The sequence below is a fragment of the Falco cherrug genome, chromosome 15 (genome assembly GCF_023634085.1).
Source record: "Falco cherrug isolate bFalChe1 chromosome 15, bFalChe1.pri, whole genome shotgun sequence".
NCBI classification, from domain to species: Eukaryota; Metazoa; Chordata; class Aves; order Falconiformes; family Falconidae; genus Falco; species Falco cherrug.
The window spans coordinates 23758958-23777670 of NC_073711.1; the positions used below are offsets into that span (position 1 = coordinate 23758958).

Sequence of the window (18713 nt, forward strand, 5' to 3'; positions counted from 1 at the left end):
GAAGTGATCCTTTGAAAGAGGTGCAAGAGAGGAAAACCATCCCTAAATTTGGAGTTGTGGGTCTGAGATCGCAGGAGGGCTGATAGGAACTTAAAGCACCCTTGAGAGTCCACAGGAGAAGCAGGAACTGACTGCTGTGGGGTCTCACTAGGTCACTAAGATAACCAGCATTGAAAAGGATTGTGTTCTGGCAACCTGGTTTGGCTACTTTTTGAGGGCATTCAGTAATGTGGAATGACAAACACAGGAAAAAGAAATCAATTTATCCTTGACTTTTCTCCTTCACTAGTTTCAAAGACCTTAGAAACCCACCACACTGTGTCCCCACTGCTCTTGCCTCAGTCCCCTTGGCTGGGCAGGCTCCCCAGGGCAAGGCTGCCGAACCTTTCCACAGGAGTGAAACACACCGTGCCACTGCGAAAGCCTCCCGCACTTGGATTTAATGACTCTGCTGATGAGAGAAGTTGTGTCAGGAGCATTTGCCTCTCAGGCTACTTTGGTAGCGAAAGCCAACACGTGGGAAGTGGGAGTGACTCCCTCCCTCTCTGTACACATTACCTTCAGCCGCCCGTTTGAAGAAGACTTTGCAGCTCCCACAAGTGAGGGCTCCATAATGGCACCCAGATGCTTCATCTCCACAGATCAGGCAAGTCTTTTGAGGTGGGAAGTAATAGTCAATGGGCAAGACATGTTCACGGCCAGTCTCCAACCTGCAGCGTGAAACAGAAGGAGAACAAGGGGAAAGGGTCAGCATATGAGGTTAGGACGAGCCGGGACCCCGGGGGAGGGTGTCACCCACCAGTGCCGCACTGCCCATGGGCATCGGGCTGGCGTAGTGCCAACCAGCCACATCAACCACAGCACCGAGACACTCCCGAGAGCCAGCCCCACTCTCTGACCACATATTCCTTATGCTTTCCTCCATCCATGTGCCCAAACCCTTTCCTCTTGGCCAGTACTCTATCCTGCCACCTCCCTCCTGCCCCACCTTCCCACACACCGGGTTGATCAGATCGATGGCGAAGCTGCTCTGTCAAGAGGCATGGCAGCAGGAGAGGAGCTTATCAGAATCACAAGTCAACGCATGCCTAGGCAGTGGGGGGAGCAATAGCATTTTAAGTTATTTGCTAGAACTTGCTTTTTGTCAGAACACCAGATGAAGCAATTAGCTTCTAACAGTCACTAGGTCACCGCAACTTTTTGGTCAAAATTAGACCTGCTTTGGGTTTCTGGTATTGTTTGAATGCTTGCAAGTGAGCTTTTAGAAATCAAATTACATTAAAAGTAAATGTGACGATGCCAGGACTTCTTGGAAAAAAATTTCACACTCAGAAAAGCCCCATTTGGGCCCACAGTATGAACAAACCCAAAATCCACTGAAACAGAAAACAGCTCTGGGAGAGCCTGGCAGCCAGAATCCATAACGTGATCTTCTGAAATCTTGCACCTTGTAGTAAAAGGGGTCAAACACCAACACAGACCGCAGGCCAAGGGAACTGTATCTGGCTTCTCAGTGCCTCTGCCCCAAACTGCTGCCTGTGGCAGGTCCGCAGGCAGCTCTGCCCATCTGGGTACAACACAAGCAAGGGGACATCTCACACACCGAAATGGATGCAGCTGGCAGCACAGAAGTTTATTTAAGGAGAGATACGCATGATGTCTGTGCTCATCACCAGCTTTTCCATAGGGGTTTCCATCTCTTGGGTAAGTTATAATGCACAGCACCGCTGCCCTGCGCTTGCCGGGCTGAGACTGCAGCAGGCACCGGGGCACCAGTCCCACGCGGTCCCCCATTTCCCCCCCACCCCTCCCACCCCTCTCTCACCTCCTCTCCCTGAATTGCTTCACTACTTGTTTCCCAAAACACAGGGAGATCCTGCACAGGGATCACAAGGGCAGCTGCCTGGTTATCATCTTTTGCTCAGATATTTTAATTCTGGTAGGAAGAGTAGCTTCTTTAGTCCAGACTATCCATTCCCTTTTGTTCTGCTTCCCAAGAGACAAAAATTAAACTGAGGAAAGAGAGGTTTGAAATGAGAAAAAGTGTTTCCTCAAGAACAGATGAGGAACCATCAAAACTTGACTGATTTAAATCATACCCTAGGTGAAAAGTACTTTCTGGTGCAGACAGGACTTAAGGCACTGTTGCTGTTGTTATATGAACAACTGTCTGGGATGCTTAATTTCAGCCAAAGACTAATTCTGTTACCAAAGCACTGGTGCCGTTTGCCTTTCAGACAGGCCAGGGCTCCTTGCTGAAGAACGGCTGTCTTTCCTAAGCCCCTCACGCCTAGAGAGTAAAGCATGAAATGCAGCAAAAGAGATCAAACCCCAGGCTCTCCCCTCTATTCCAATCTTGCTGTCAGTTCTGTCCTTCAAGAATGCTGCTATCTTCTATTCCTCATGAGAGCTATGCAGATCCTACCTAAATTGTAGGTTAATAACTGGAGCAGCAGTTTTATCCTCTGTTCTTAAGGCAAGAAACATTTTGAGTAATTTCACACCTTTTTAGCAGCAGCAATCATAATCAGCGACTCATCTGTAGATGCTGCTCAGCTCTCCTTCCCTAACAATCTCAATTTCACAGAATCGTAGAATCACAGAACACTTTGGGTTGCAAGGGACCCCAAAGATCACCTACCTCCACCCCCTGCCAGGGGCAGGGACACCTCCCACCAGCCCAGGTTGCCCCCAGCCCCGTCCAGCCTGGCCTTGAGCACCCCCAGGGATGGGGCATCCGCAGCTTCGCTGGGCAATCTCCAAGGCTTTTCTTGAATTACTGATTAAATGAAGGAGATGGAGTCGGCTGCAACGTATCTGCCATAGTTAAGTCCTGATACAACAAACACCTCCCTGTCTCACCCTCCCCAGCATACCGCCCATCCTCCCAGCACGATCTCACTGTTCCGTCCCCAGCAGGGCCCAGGACACCCCTGCCTCCCCCGTGCCACGGCTGCACAAGCGCCTTACGCTGCAGAGCCCTGGCACTCAGTGTGAGGGGCTACTGCAGAGCTGACACTACTAAGAAATAACCTGCAGCACATACAAGATACAAAAGCTTTTTGGATGTATCCAGCAATGTTTTAGATTCCAGCAGGACCAGACCTCTCCTTGTCAACCCATTACCTTTGTTCTCCTCTCTGTGCAATCAGAAATCTGAAAAGGGCTAATTTATCTTCTTCCATAAGGCCTTCCACACTGTGCTTTCCCTACGCTTTGCACTATGTACTTCAGATATGAAAAGAGCAGAAGTGACTCTCATGGTAGCAGCTGTTGCAATGACAGAAGCAGGACCCCTAGAAGACCTTGGGAGTATTTTTGAGGCTTAATTATTTAAAGCTGCAAAACAGGTTAGCAATTAAGGCTTGTGTGGCTTTTTAAACAGCTTTTTATATAGTTGCTTCTGCATGAGTGGAGTTGTGCAAGTACAAATACACCTCCGTGCCGGGGTGTATGCAGTGTGCCTATAGCTGTGCACCTGCCTACACGGGATACTGAGCACAGCGTCCCAGAGGTGCTCAGGCTTTCCCTGTGTGCTCGGCCAACCTCCCCCATCAGCCACCCATTTATGGATGGAAACCAAGAGGGAGCTGGCAGACACCGAAGCTTAATCCCGGCTGTGAGGCAGGCTCCTCCCGGGTGCTTGCACCAGGAAGCACCCAGCCCCAGCATCCCTCTGTCAGGCTGGGAGATGGATGCCTCGGCAGCTGGGGCACCCACCCTGTGGCACCCACAGCATTCCCAGCTCACTCCTGCACCTTCGCTACTGGCAGCCACTGTCCACAGAGCAGAAGGATTTGCTCAGGATTATGCTCCTTGACTTTAAAAAGATGCCAATTTACCTTTTCTTTTTTTCTTTTTAGAGGGAAAACCGTAAGAAAAATGTCACTTAAAACACGGGCAACTCGGAGTGAGCTGGGATAATGGTACCTTTAGCGATCTATTTTCCAGTTTCCAAGAGACCTTCTAAGGGCATTCTCAAAATACATAGGTAATAACACTGCAATAAGCCAAAAAAATGGCTCATAGAGGCTGCAGGGGCACGTGGACTGGCAGCTTCCTGGGCAGAGCCCCAGCTGCCCACCTGCACAGGGGTCCCAGCCACCGGCAGCGCTTGCAGCTCCTGTGCCCCATGCAAGGGGCTGGGCAGGTGGCCTGGCAGCAGCTCACAACGCTGCTCCAGCGCTTCCCTCCCAGAGGGAGGTCTCACTCTGTGGGTACCCACTGACTGCACCCACCTCACCGAGCCACGGGGACACCAAGGTCTGACACGGCCAAGCACACAGCAGAGGGCTCCTGAATACCCAGCCGCAGTTTGCACAGTACATGGAAGTGCCACCCTGGCTCAGATACCCAAAGCAGGGAGATAGCGCGGTGCGGGCAGACACAACTGCTGCAGCACTGACGTCGGGCAGAGATTCCAGCCCCGGCACACAGCTTGAAGGCCAAGGTCAGGGCTGCTGACAAAAGAGCACGGCACTTTTCAGGGGGGGAGAAAAAACAACCTCAGTATCTCCCTTATAGCTATAGGAAGAATTCTACTGTCGTTTCAGAAGGGTTCTTTAAGGAAATGGATGCTGAGCTCCTGCCACATTTCTTTATTTCTGTAGAGCAGGAACTATATAATTTTGCAATGCAAGCACTTGTTTGCCAACAGTTAATTTCACCAAACAGCTCAGATTTCACAACACACCCAGAAAACCAAGGGCAATTTCGGTTAAGAGAAAAGTCAACCACTTCTCACAGCCCACAAAGAAAGTTTCCATCTCAGCAAAAGACAGCACACGCTACCCAAACGGAGCCAAGGCACAACAGCTCCCCACCCGACCCCAGGCAGAACTTGCCACTCCTAAAACAGCCTACAAAAAAGTGTGTTTGCTGCTTTATCTGCATAGCTTCTGCAGTCCATGCCTACCTGCTCATTAGAGGATCCATTTGTTAAGCAATTCACCATCCTAACACAACACGATGCGTATTCCTTACATTCCCTCTGTTTCCCATCAGTCTGACATAACTGAACGAACACAATTTCCACCTCCCACACTCTTAAATTTGACTACATTTTCCATGTTAAAATGAGTCCAGCAGTTGCAGCAGAACCCACCCGACCGGAGTGAAGCATTGCAGCACTGTTCTCGATGTGCCTGTGCCCTGACAGCACAACCCCCTCGTGGCACCAGCTCCCTGCATGAACTGCTCACCGCCAGCGTCTGCACCAGCGGGCTTGGAACCTGCTCCACGATTTAGTTGCCTTGTCTAGAAACATGTCTGCTAGAGCACAGTGAGGTGGGTTTGCAAACATGGGGACTCAGCTGGACCAGCCTTTGGAGAATCCCTGACTGGGATTTGCCTGCCCACCCACAGCAGCTGCAATGCACTCCAGCTCACCTTGTCCCATGCAGCCATCCGCTGGAATCCTGGAGCAGAGCGCTTTTGGTCACATACCAAAATACATGTGCATTTGCCCTTTGGGGAAAGTGGCTGGTGGTTTTGCACCTTCACAACACTGCATCTAAAAACTTGTCTGGCCATCGTGCTCAAGAAGATGCTGAGCCATGAACTGAATAAGTATCTGCACACAAACTTGGATGACACAGAACCCTGTCCAGTCATTTCAAGTACTGTCATTTCTGAGATACCGTGATGTTATCAGCAGTAAATGTTGCCCTTAAAATGGCATCGTCTGTACCTGATGTTTTCAAACACAATACTGAAAATAACTGGCTTCCCATCAATGGAGCTGTGTGGGCTTGTGCCTGGACAAAGGTCTGTGACTCACACTGAGGTGCAAGACCCATGTTTAGCTATGAGCATGACTGTTCATTTCAGTCAGAACTCTCATGTCCTCCTGCACAGCCACTGGCTTCAGCCAGAGCTGAACCGAATCCTCAGTCCACAGTCACTAAGCTGTGCTGATTCGGACAAAAAGGCCTGCAGAGAAACTTTAAAGCACCCCATCTGTTAAAATGCTTCAAGCAGTTTAATCTATAAACATGCAGCCTTGTACACTGAATTTATTTCCTTTTTTCTAAATAGCCTTGAATTTCTAAACCCACCATGCCTTGTTTTCATGTGTAACGGCTGGAGACAGACAAGATAGCAGCTCCGAAAGCAGAGTGCGGTGCATGGTGTGAACAACTAGGACATGCCTGTGATAAACCCATATGGGAACTTGATTTGCACTGGATTTAAATAAACATTAGCAGATGACAATGGGTCTTCTAAACATCCCTGGCAGTGAGGGCAGGCAGAACTAGCACACCCTCAGGAGAAGGTTCTCCCACCAACAGCTCCCAGGAGCAGCAGCGTGGGGCTCTCCAGCAGATACAGCAGCAGGCAGCAAGAAACAGCAGCAGGCAGCAGAGGGGGCAGCAGCTCAGAGGCTGCCTCCCAGCCCAAGGGGCACAAACAACTTCAACAAGCACAGCTGCGCAAATCCATTCCCAAATCTCTCAAATTAAATTATCTTTTTTGTTTTCAAATGCTCCATTTACTTACTTTCACAGTTTATTTTTCACACGTTGGGTCCCAGCCACATCTGAAGCCCACCTCTCCCAGCCGAGGCTGGGGCAAGCCCACAGCTTTCTTTCCTTGTGCTCTCCTCTGCTGCACAATTAGGCTGCTCCAGCCTGGAGCTGCAGGAACCTGGCCGTCGGTTACCCCGTGGGGGTGTCGTCACCCCAGCACTCGCAGAACAGCCCCACAGCCTCCCTGGCCAGCCAAGCCACTGCACCGTCCGTTACCAGGACGGATGGCAGAGGTCACCGTCAATAACCCAGACCACTGGGGTGTCACCTGATTTTAATGGTCATCATTGGCTCCCACCTTCCAGTCATCCCTAAGAACAAGGCAGAAACCAAGGTTAGAAGAGTGAAATGAGGCAGGTGTGCTCTACCTGAAATGCAAAGCCTGGGCAGAGCCACCCTGCAGCCTCTGCATCACGCAGGTGGCCCCCGCGGCAGGCTGCTGCCTATCCTGGGCGCAGTGCTGGGACCAAAACATCTGCCTCAAAACCCGACCTCCAGTCAGCCAGCTCAGGGAGCAGCTTAAACACATCAGCTCAGAGAAGATGAAACACTTGATTTCCCCAGACAGAGAAGGTATCTACAAAAAGAGACAGCCTACACATATTCCAAGGTTACTTAAGGAGAGAACCCACCCGATTATGAGGCACAAGAGGGCAAGAAGCAAACCAGGAGCAATGGAAGCAGGCTGCAGCCCTGACGAGCATCCCCGAGGTCATCAGTGCTGTACACTGTATCATCCTGGTGAGTCACCTGGAGTCTCCAAGGACAAGACCTTGGTGTCCTTGGTGCACTGAGAGCCCTGCTTATTTCCCGAGGAAACAGTCTGTCCTGACTAATATTTTTCTAAGTTAGTTTAACCCACACTGTAATCTTCCATTCTCGAATCGATCTCCTCTGCTGACAAAATGTACCTATAAAGAAAATCACAAACAATGAGATATTCTTGATCTATACATTCCATGCTCTGAGAGACACTGCCATTGTGCCAGAGAGGGAGTACAGTTCCCTAGAAAGCATCCTGGCTGTTACTGTACTTGGCAGGGTACCGCAGGCTTGTAGTAAGACATACTAACAGTCTGCTCATATAGGAAGACATTTAGCTTTCCCTCTTTGAAAACTAAGCACAGCGGTACTTACTAAAAACTTAGGAAGAGATGTGCAAGTTCCCTGGTGGCTTTTCACAAGTCATTTGAAGTGCAGATCTCCAGATGTAACAGAAGGTCTCCCCACCTGAGCCAGCTCCAATGCCCCCGGCCTGGGCCACCCCTGGCCGCCCACGTGTGCTGGCAGCACGGCTCCTCGCGCCTCAACAGCCCGGCACAGCGCTCACAGTGCCGGAGAGCCCGTCCCCTCCCAGGGCTGGCCAGGCTCACGCAACCATGGCCATCGGCGGCGGGGCAGAAGACCACAGCCACCCTCTGTATATGCCTTCGCGTGCAGGTTAATGGTGCTTTTGTTTCTGTGGCGTGTGGATCTTAATGCCCATACTGCATTTATAAGCTCGACAAGCAGTCTCTGCTCCTGCTCACAAAACCTCTGTAGGACAATACCTGCTCCAAGACCTCTCTTCTCGCTCGCAGGGCAGCTTGCCAAGGCCGGGTGGCCAGCCTGCACAGACCTGTGCCTGGCGATGGGGCGCAGCCAAAGCACCTCGTGTGAACCGGCCGCCTGGCCCCTGAGGTATCCCCGGTGCACATGGTGCTGACAGGGTGGGGGGACTCATGACAGTGCTGCATGCCCACAGCCTGCTTACTGCGCTCGGCAAGGAGTTGCCCCCCCGCAGCGGGACCAGCACCGCCAGCCTCACTCACCGGCGCTGCCTTTCTAATATGGACAGGGAAACCTCGGGGTCCACGTCCCTCTGGGTGCTGCCAGCAGAACAGAACCACCAGCCAGCCCTCGAGCACCACGAGCACCTCAAGCCCCACACCGGGGGTCACCCCCAGTCACGCTGTCTCTTTCCAAGCCTAGGGCTGACCCCCCAGCTGTCCTCTAGCAGGGACTGGAGGGGCTCGCCATCACCTGCGCCCAGGAGGAGGATGCCTGCTGAATGGGGCTTCCCTCCTGGTCCTCCCCGGGACCTTCAGCTAACTCCACAGGACGTGTAGGGTGCTGCAGAAATAAAACCAAGGCGAACTGATCTAAATCAACATCATACAGAACTGCAAATGTAATCAGAATTTAATTTGGCAGCAAGGACCCCTCTACTTAAATAAGTAGTTTTTACCTCTTCTACATCTGTCTTTTGCAGTGATTTCCCCTAAAGAATGCATTCCGTAATGTTTCCTACTTTCACATTTTCTCTTCGCAATGTGCAGAATGTGTTAATTTTAAATATGGCCACATTGATGCCTCTGCAGAGGACGTGACAGTTCTCATTAGCAAGAGCCTTCTCCTGTTTAGCAAATACACTTTTATTTTTTTTAAGCAATTAGATAGTTTGTTGTGACTTTTGCATTCTATAACTTAGAAAATGGTGTATGACACATTTCTTATTTATTAGATTCTGAATTAATATTTTATTTGTGGTACGTATCAAGTTGCATTCAAATGGATCCATAAATTCAATAGATATGTGAACCTTTTAAAATGCTTTTCTGGTAAATGAGAACTAAATTTATCAAAGCAGACTGTACTTCAATTCAATTAACTACTAAGGCGAAGCCGAGCTTATTTCTGAGCTGCAAACTGCTGACTGGCCCTTTCCTATGGGATCTCCAAGATTTAATAGCCGTCGGGTATCACTATCCCATGCCTCGTTCTCGATACAGGCTGGAAGAAAACCTCCCACATTTCCTGGCTTTTTCAACTCCAAGTAGCTCTCAGTTTTGAATGACTAGCCCTAGAACTCAGCTGGTGGAATGCACTGCATTTTCTCTACTTTCCAGAGCTGGTTTAGCAACGCAGCGAATACCTGGTTCTGAGGTGCTGATTTCTGCTGGGAGCCCAATCCCTGAGACACCAAAAAAACCCATGAACCACCCAGCACCATGCCTTACTGGCCACCTGTGAGTCTCAGAGCCCAGTAAACACAGGCCTCCGCATCCTCCCGTGAGGAGAAAGCGGCTCCAGGCTTTGCCTCACTTGCAACATGCCCTTAACAGCATCCCTCTCAGAGGTGATGAACTGCCCCATCAACTCTGCAGCCAGAGACAGCATCTGCCTCGGTTCCTGTGGAAACCCCTGGAAACCCATCTGATAATCCCACTCCCCAGTTACTCCACCAAAGAACATGTCAGTGCCCAGAGGGGTAGCAGACCGGAGCCCTCCCTGCCACGCTCGGAGCTCAGAGCAGCTGTACAGCTTCCATAGCGGGAAGGCTCCCAGCTGGACTGCTGGGGGACATCAAGAATCATTTCCAGACTCAGATATTTAAAACACATAGTATCTTCCCCACTTCATTTGGCAGTGGAATTATTGCTAAGGAAACCAGTGCCACAAATCAGGCATTTTTATTTCCCTATCGGATGAAGCATGAGTTGAAAACAGGCAGATGGCAGCCAACGGAGGAATCCAGCATGGAAAAATGAGAAGACCACAAATACCACTTAGATTGGAGGCACCCAACCGAGGAGGCACACTGCACCAGCCAGACCTGCTAGCACAGGCAGCAAAGCAAAAGGCGGCATCACCACCTTTCACAGGTCTGCAGCCTCGGTCGCTCCCACCTCTGGCCAGCAGCCTTCCTCCTCCTCCCAGCAAAGCACAGCAACCCTGGGGACGGATGAGGAAGGGAGGAAGGAAGAGAAACAGCCAGCTGAGGGAGCGACCCCCGGCTCCCACCCCTGGCCCCGCAGATCCCCTCTCGCCGTCGCGAGATGCTGGGGCTCGCCGCGGTGGCTGTACATCACCCGTGGTGGTGCATCGCCCGCAGTGGCTGTGCATTGCCAGCCGTGCCAGCTCCCGGCACAGCTGCGGGCAGCTGCCCAGAGCCTGCCGGGGCCAGGGGTGGGGTGGGGGGCCGGGCTGGCCTAGGTAGGAACTTCAGCTGGGCCCATAACTTACTGGCAGCATTGGTTTATTTTTAGGCATGTTTATACCAAAACCAAACCTTTGCAAAGACACAGCTGCAGGGGAATAAAAATGATTCTCATTATTATGTCTAGAAATGGGTAAAAGCTGTATCTGTAAAATTTCTCTTCAGCTGTGCTGGCAAACCATTGGTTTTCTAAAGGAGATTTCACAACTTAAGCAACAATGTCCTCTCGCCATGCCCTCAAAGCAGATCATGCTTTGAGTCATTTCATAAACAGTAAACGTGAATTATAATGAAGGTTTCACATAACTATGGTCTTCTTGGCACTCTCAGCCTCAATCTCATCAAACAGAGGCAACACAGAAGCAAATACATCAGCACCATACAGCAACCAGCTAGTGTCCATCCAGGTCCTCCTGCTCCATGGCATTGCCTTCCCGGTGCTGCGGTGAGGCCAGGCGTGCCCACAGCTCACCACCCGTGCCAGCTGCAGCAGGACTGCAGCACCTCCGCGGGGCCGGGCTGCCAGCGGTGAGCAGTGAGCTGGGCTGGCATGAACCGGCTGCACGCTCAGCACAACCCAGCCCGAAGCAGTGCCCTGATGCCCATATGCTCTGTAGTGACAAAAGGCATGGACAGCCCGGCCTGTCATCCTGGGGGCTGAAAGCATTTCGTGGGAAATATAGCGGGCAGAGCCCTGCAGAGGCAGCAGCAGCCACCGGCTGATCCCAGGGGACCTGCACACATGGGAGGTACCCCCATAACCACAGACACTGATCTGCAGACATGCTGGCCTTGCCAGGCAGCGATGTCCAGAGTGAGCAGAGGTGCTTTTTTTGCAATCATGGGCGAGCCCAGCACCCTGTCTGCCTTGCCTCTGCCTCGCTCCTCCAAGCAGGCCAAGAATAAAAGCAGCCAGGAATCGTTCTCTTTTAAGCCCGCCTGCAAACCAAAACACAGATGCTACATCTGATTTTAGGCCTCTTAGCCTTGAGAGCGTTCTTTAACTCTCTTTTAAGCCAGCAGCAGAATAGCCATCTCGGCACAGAGCCACCGAGCACCCACCTTGACCCCAGCTCTTGGGAAATCAAGAGGGTGCACGGGGACAGAGCCCCATCCCCTCCTCCAGCCACATCAGCACAGCTCTGCCCTGCTGCCCACACAGCTGAGAGCAAATGGATCTCCACCGATCCCAGAGGATCCCCGTAGGACACATAGAGCCCCTGCCACTAACTGGAGATGGGCACACAGAGGGACTGGCCCACTGCCCCGCTGACCTCAGGCTGCCACCTTATCCTTGCTGTTGACACGGGCAGCTGTCTCAACTCGGGCCATAATTGAAGTCTTTAAGCACCAACGTGGCAAAACAAAGGATGAGCTGAACAAAGGGAGAACCGCCACCCCCCCAGCCCTCCTTGGCTGGCACCCTCAGCCCAGCCCCATCCCACCCTCGGCACCACTGCAGCAGGAGGATGCTCGATGCTGCGGGTGCCCCAGCACTGCCCTGCTCTGCTCCTCCTTCAAAGCCACCACGTTTTTTTTCAAAAAACCCACCAAGAACCAAGGAGCTGGCATTTGGCACAGGCTGTGCTGCAAACAACAAAGGGAAAAATATCACCTGTGCTGCTTTTTCCCTAATCATTTAAAGATGTTCCTGGGGACTCAGGAGCAGATCGTGAAGTAACAGATTTCCTTGCAAATGGAAGATTGTATTATCAGGGAAAAACTTTCTGAACCTCAGGGGAGGTCAGAAACCAAAGCAAATAACTGAAAGCCAGAAAACTAAGTCTGTGTGAAAAGGCTGAGCTAACCGCGATGACCTCACACGCTCTGAAGCGCATGGGCATGCACAGGGACAAAGCCATGGGCCAGCCAAGGAGGGGATATGGTCCCCACGGCACCCACGGCTCCAGGCCTGGGACTTAGGCTGGACACAAGCCACCCACAACTGCCTTGCTAAATAGAGTTGGCCCTTCCAGACAGCAGGAGAAGGGACAGGGGGTGACCAGGAGGGTTAGTTCTCAACTTTGTGTTTGAGCACTGAGAAGCAGCGATGCTGATTTCATTCCAAGCCCCACGATGCCCACACGCTGAGGGTCACAGAGCCCCCTCCAGCCGGGGGACCGGTGACCAGCACTCCTTCCCACGGCCAGCACGGTGCAAAGCGCCTGTTCCCCACACCTCCTCTACAGCCAGCAGCCACACACAGGTTGCTGCAGCCACCTGGACAAGGGACAGAGATGTTATTTATACAAGAAAAGAATATGCAGGCAAAACCCATGCGTTGTGTCCACGGGTAGAAGACACATGCCACAAGTGCACGCACACACACGATCCAAGAAAAAAAAACATAGATTACCCGAACAGTATTTGCATGCAGTATTTCATTTTCCAGTTAATACACCTAATTTCGACCCAGATGACGGCAATTAACTTGATGCGCACACAAATCACTTTTCTCCTTTTCTGTCTTTTGTAAGAGGAAAGAGAAGCTGCCGAGATAGCCCACCCAAACGCTCCCCAGCAGCACATCAGGGAATGCGTGGATGCTGCTGCTGCCCGCTCCAGATAGGCGGGGAGGGGAAGGAGGCAGGAGCCTCTGCTAGGAAATCACTGACACAGAAGCTTGTGCCTGGACTCTGTTCTCAGCACAAGGGCCAAGGTCAAAACATTTTTCTGCCATTTCTAACCAGCAAAGAAGCTAATGCAGATAAAATATGTCATGCTGAAGGGTTGGTGAGAAAACGGCAGAAAAAGAAGTAAAGTATCATCTTGGGAAAGACAAGCAGCAGCCTTCTAAGGTATCCCTCAAGCAGCAAGAACACAGGGGGAGAGGAAGCGAAGTCCAGGTTTTTCTCACCTTTTCCCCAGAACCGAACGTGTCCCAGTGATTCTATGAAATGTGTTTTAGGAAACCTGCAGCCTCCCCTCTGGCATTTGTGGGGATTGCTCCCGATGGCAGCAATTCCAGGAACAGTCAGCAGGACAGTGGTCTGGCAGCATGGGTGAAGATGCTGCTGTAATGTGGGATTTACCCCCAAGGCTCTTCCCAAAGCCGCTGGCTGCAGCCAACCCCTGTTTCTAGTCCCCACAGGAGCACATCAGTGCAGAGGGAGAGGGCACCCACCCAGCGCATACCCACCCATCCTCAGACGATTCACCAGCATCCCAGACTGCCCAGGCTTTGGCAGGAGCTTAATCCCAGGCTTAGCAGTCGGTGCTGGCACCTCGGATCAGATGGCCAGCATCCAGGGACATCCCCCCCAGCACCACCTGTCAAAGACACCTGCCTACAGACATTACAGATAAATCATTGTAACGATGGCCAAGCACAGCACGTGGGCCGTGGCTGGGACACTGCACAGCATGCTGAAGCAGCTCTCCACACTCCGAACAGAACAAGCCGGGCTCTGCTGGCCCCAGCACACAGCGAGTGTGTCCTGCGGGCAGTCTGGCTCTCTGGGGTGCAGACCCACCGAGATCCACTACGGTTACGTACGGTAAGACGTGCCTGGCTGCCCTCCCCAGTGAACCCACGGCACAGCTGCCTGCGGTGCTCCCTTGCTCTCACCGCAAAGGATGCCCCGTACAAACACTACTGGTGTTCCAGTATTGGGGGTTCTGCACTGACTTTCTAAGCCTTATTTAAGACACAGTTTTTGTTTCCAGAGCTGTTTTGGAAGTGGCAGCCACCTTGCCTGCAATCTCGAGGAGCTCAGCGTGGTTCATGGCATCGCATAGCCCCTCAGCAGCCCAACGCCCTGAGCACCACGATGGAGGGTCCCAACCAGCCCCTCCAGCAAAAACACAGGCTTATCCACTGCTCTTCACTGGGGACTGTTACTTATTTATTACGGTGTGCTCCATTCCACTTTGTGATTGCACAGGAAAGTCACCAGGAGACCCGCAGAGAGCTTGGGGCATAATCCACCCTGTGCAGATATGAGATGCCTGGAGCCAGGCAGCATCCAGTTCCTGCCCCAGTGGGATGGGTGCCCACTGCCCAGGGAAAGGGCAGCATCTATAAATATCTGTAGAGCTGGGCTAGATTTTTCAGATGACTTCTACCACAGTAAAATCACTTAATCTGTGGTCTATGTCCCAACAAACCATTCCTACTGCTTCTGAGGATGTGTCAGCATTTGACTTCGTTTGTTCTCATTACTTTAAAAGGCCTCCCCAGACCCAGGGCTGCAGAGTTTCAAGCCGCAGAGGAGCGCGGGTGACCTTGATCTTTCTGGCTTCTGCTCAGATTGCATTAAACAGGAAAAAAGCAGTGGCAGAGATCAGCCCGAGCCAAGCCTGCCCTCCCTGCCGGTCCCATGTCCTCCTGCCCACTGCCCGTGCAGGCACCTGGGGAGCACAGAGGCTCCTGCCCGCATCCCCCAGGTGAGATGCTGCACTCCCATAACCCCTCCACTGCAAACACTGTGCTGGCAGCCTGAGCTGGACGGGGTCGGACATCCCTGAGGACAGCACTCGGGTCTGCTGAAGTAAACGGGATTATTGACAGGGGGTACAGTCCAGTGCATGAGTACGCTTCCATGGGACTCTTCCAAAACCCAGCACAAAACCCAACCCGTTCCCCCAGGAACCAGCTCCAACAGCTGCCAGGGCCCATGGCCATTCCGGTGCTCCGAGGGCCTGCTGCCAAAGGTTTGCTCCCACAAACCTCATCCCCCTCTCCTTTCTGCAAAGGAGGAATAACACCTATTTTGCATGGTTGCCTGGAGGCTAACTGAATTGCTGCTCGTAAACGCTTCAGAAGAAAAGTGCCATAAAGGCAAAAAGTACTATTACTGGTAGTATTTTTATTACATTAGAGGATACATTGAACTTCACTTTAAAATACTCGTGAGAAGAATCAGGGTTCCAAACATTATTTTTATACCAAAATAAAACCCAAGCACAGGTTGCAGTAACTGCCAGCACTGCCTGCGGCAGGCACCTCGCCCCGGCAACGCAGGGCACGGCTCTGCCAGTGGCAGCTCCTCCCGTGCTTTGCCCCACACCGAGAGCTGGCAGAAGGATTGATGTAGCTGGACATGAATAATTAACACAGTCAGATCAGTAGACAAGACAGAGACAGCAGTGGATACAGAGAAAGGGAATATGGAGAAGAATATGAAGAACCTCCATCACAAGTCTTTGCCATGACAACTGGGTCAATTTCTTCTTATTTTAATGAGCTTACCCATACCACTATTATTGTTCAAAAATAAAGCCAGTTCTGTCCACACAGTGTGCAGCAACTATCGATGCCAGGGCCACCAGCCCACCCGAGTTAAAATCCCAAAGTGACCAAACTGCTTTCCTCCACCGCAGGAAAACCAGCAGAGCCTGGCTCCTCCGTGGCATTCAGCCTCGAGCACCAGGTCAGGGTGGGATGAGGTCACTCCGCCTCAAAAACCAGGAATGCTCATCCACGGAAGTGCAGCCAAGTCCCCCCGTACAGCATACCCAAACCTACAGATACCCTCCACTGACCCCTAAAACAGACCAGAGGTCCCCGGGGAACCACAGACCAGCTGAAGGCTGCTGCCCCAAAGCTTCGGCAATGCCTGCTGAGCCGTGCCAAAGCATGGCACACCCAGCCCAGCAGCCCCCACACACAGCAGAGCTGAGGTTTCTCTCGCTTCTTCCCACCGTCACTGCCAGCGCTGGCTTCTCACCACCCTGTTGTCACAACCAGCATCGTGCTCAGAATCACTGAATGACAGAAAATGACCAACACCTCTACATTTCTTCTTCCCTTTCCCTGCTTCAGTACTGCCCTGTATCCTGTAAATCCCAAGTCCTGAAACACCTCCCTCCCAAAGGACAAACGGTTTCACCAGCCAAGGGCACAGCTCACCTGCCCAGCCAGACTCCAGCTCACTCGGCTGGCAGCTCCCTCAAGGTCCAGACTCAACTCCCCCTGCACGCACTGCAAGCAGAGGATGGATGCCTCCCACAGTCCCAGCCTCAGCCCTGGGGCTTCCCACCGAGAGCGCAGGACATCACAGTGATCCTTCAGCACCAGCACAGGAGCGCAGCAACAGGCCAGGCTCCCTGTCCCGCTCGCCAGCAAAGCACTCGGTCAGCAGGACACCGCCACCAGCACCATCAGCCCTGCGGGGACACGACGACCTTTGCCACCCCCTCTTTTTTCTCAAAGCAACATTTCTGCTTTCTGCTGCACAGCACAAACCTGAAGTTCACAAGACAACTTCTTTTATAGGTTTTTGCTTTTTCAAGCAAATGCTGTTAACAGCCAGCCCTGATTTCCTGCCCTTGGGTCCCCAAACTCTTCCCAAAGGAGGCTCGTCGCTCTGCAGCTGCAGCCTGTGAAACGGAGACCTCTGCACGGCCACACTGAAGCTCCAGCCACCCTGCTGACTTAGGCGCTACCTCAGACCTGCGAGTGATGGGGCCACTGGCAGTGTATTGTCCTCACCCCTAAGGGTGTATGTAAAGTCTAAGATATGCTTCTCATTCCCCAAAATAAATGAGCATCTTTATTCAGCTTTATGTCATATGACCCACCTCTGCAAAAGATCTGAACTACAAGGCATCTACAAGAAAATTAATGTGCTTTTCTGTATCAGGTAAGAGTTTTTTGCATCCTTCTACTGTTCATATTCAACGTCAAGTCCTAAGTTACACTTTATACTAATTAATTTAAAGCTTTTAGAATCACAGAATTGTTTAGGTTGGAAAAGACCTTTAAGACCATCAAACCCAACCGTTAACCCGGCACTGCCAAGCCCACTACCAAGCATGCCCCTAAGTGCCACATCTACAAGTCCTTTAAATCCCTCCAGGGATGGTGACTCCACCACCTTCCTGGGTAGCCTGTTCCAGTGCTTGACAACCCTTAGGGTGATGAAATTTTTCCTAATGTCCAATCTAAACCTCCCCTGGTGCAACTTGGGGCCATTCCCTCTTGTCTTATGCAGAGCAAAACAAGCTTCTGCAAGGACCCGCACACGTGCCAACACCTGATGCACGGGAGCACCTCCTGCACTGCTGCACCCCAGCCCCCCCTATCCCGCTCCCTCGCCCTGGGAGCACGCTGCGGGGGGCTGCAGCCGTCACAGCTCCCCTGGCTACAGAAGGTAAGCGGTGACAGCATGTGCACATGCAACACGGTGCTCCATATATGGCACAGCACAAGCACAGCATCTGGCATCCAGGAACCAAACCCACTGAGCCGCGTGCCTGGCCCAGCCCAGACTGCAGGACCAACCCTTCAGGCAGCTGGTCTGCCCTCGGCAGCCAAGGATGAGGGGGAAAGGATGCAGGACACAGATCTGGTAGCGCTCCCACCTGAGGCAAGCTGCAGCAGGGCAGTGATGCCCCATAGGTGAATGCCGGATCTCAGTGCTGGGGTGACAGCATTCCCATTCCCAACACCTGGCAATGTGACCCCTCAGCACACACCACGTCCTACCAGCGTACTGGGAGGTAATGCATCCACTGCTGTCCTCGCAACTTCTTCAAAGAACACTAACAAGATCCAGACAGTGGTCCTGCACCCATCACCCACTGGACCACGAAGCTTAGGCTGTAGGGAGGGATCCTGAGCAAGTTTCTGGTCCTCCTAAGTCCATGCTGCTGGGCATGCTTCTCACACAGATCTGTAGCGGCCAGAAAGGATCCGCCACGTGTTCCCTGCTGGTATCTGTGCCAGCCTGTGCGGGAGGAGAAGACCTCTTAACCCCTGGTAGCAACGAGAAGTTGCAATACCGCCATTTGGTTTGTAATCCAACAACCGTGAAAAAAGGAGGAAGACAGTACAGACAGGACAGCACGCCGGCCCTGGCCGGGTACTAAGAGACGACTATCTGACTCTTAATTGTTCACCGGGCATAAGTGCTCCACTAAAATGGGAGGCTGGACATCTACCTCTTGTACACGCTGTCTCCTGGCTCTCTTGAGGAAAAGAAAGAGCTGGAAAGGATCCGGTACCCACACAGAAAACTTTGCTGTTGCTGCATGCCTATGAAATGGTGTAGAAATGGGTTCACCCACGGTGAGAAGAGATCAGCTCTGGCAAATGCTCACATCTTACCTAATGATAATAACACAGGAAGGTGCCCGTGCCCTCTGTGTCACGTCACCAATTTGAGGTGGCATCAAGAAGCAGCCTCTTCCAAGATGACACAAGTCAGTTGGCCTGTCCAAGATGACTTTGCGGTGTTTGCTTTGTGTTGGTTTCCAGCACAGAT

The 18713-nt window shown here is 52.1% G+C and overlaps 1 protein-coding gene across 1 annotated transcript in view; it reads right to left on the reverse strand.

The window, feature by feature from the left end:
* AR (androgen receptor) overlaps positions 1 to 18713 on the reverse strand; it is a 60537-nt gene that overhangs the window by 32317 nt on the left and 9507 nt on the right. The window contains exon 2 of the mRNA XM_055727831.1: positions 559 to 710. Coding sequence (XP_055583806.1) covers positions 559 to 710 — 152 coding nt within the window. The remainder of the gene's footprint in view (positions 1 to 558; positions 711 to 18713) is intronic.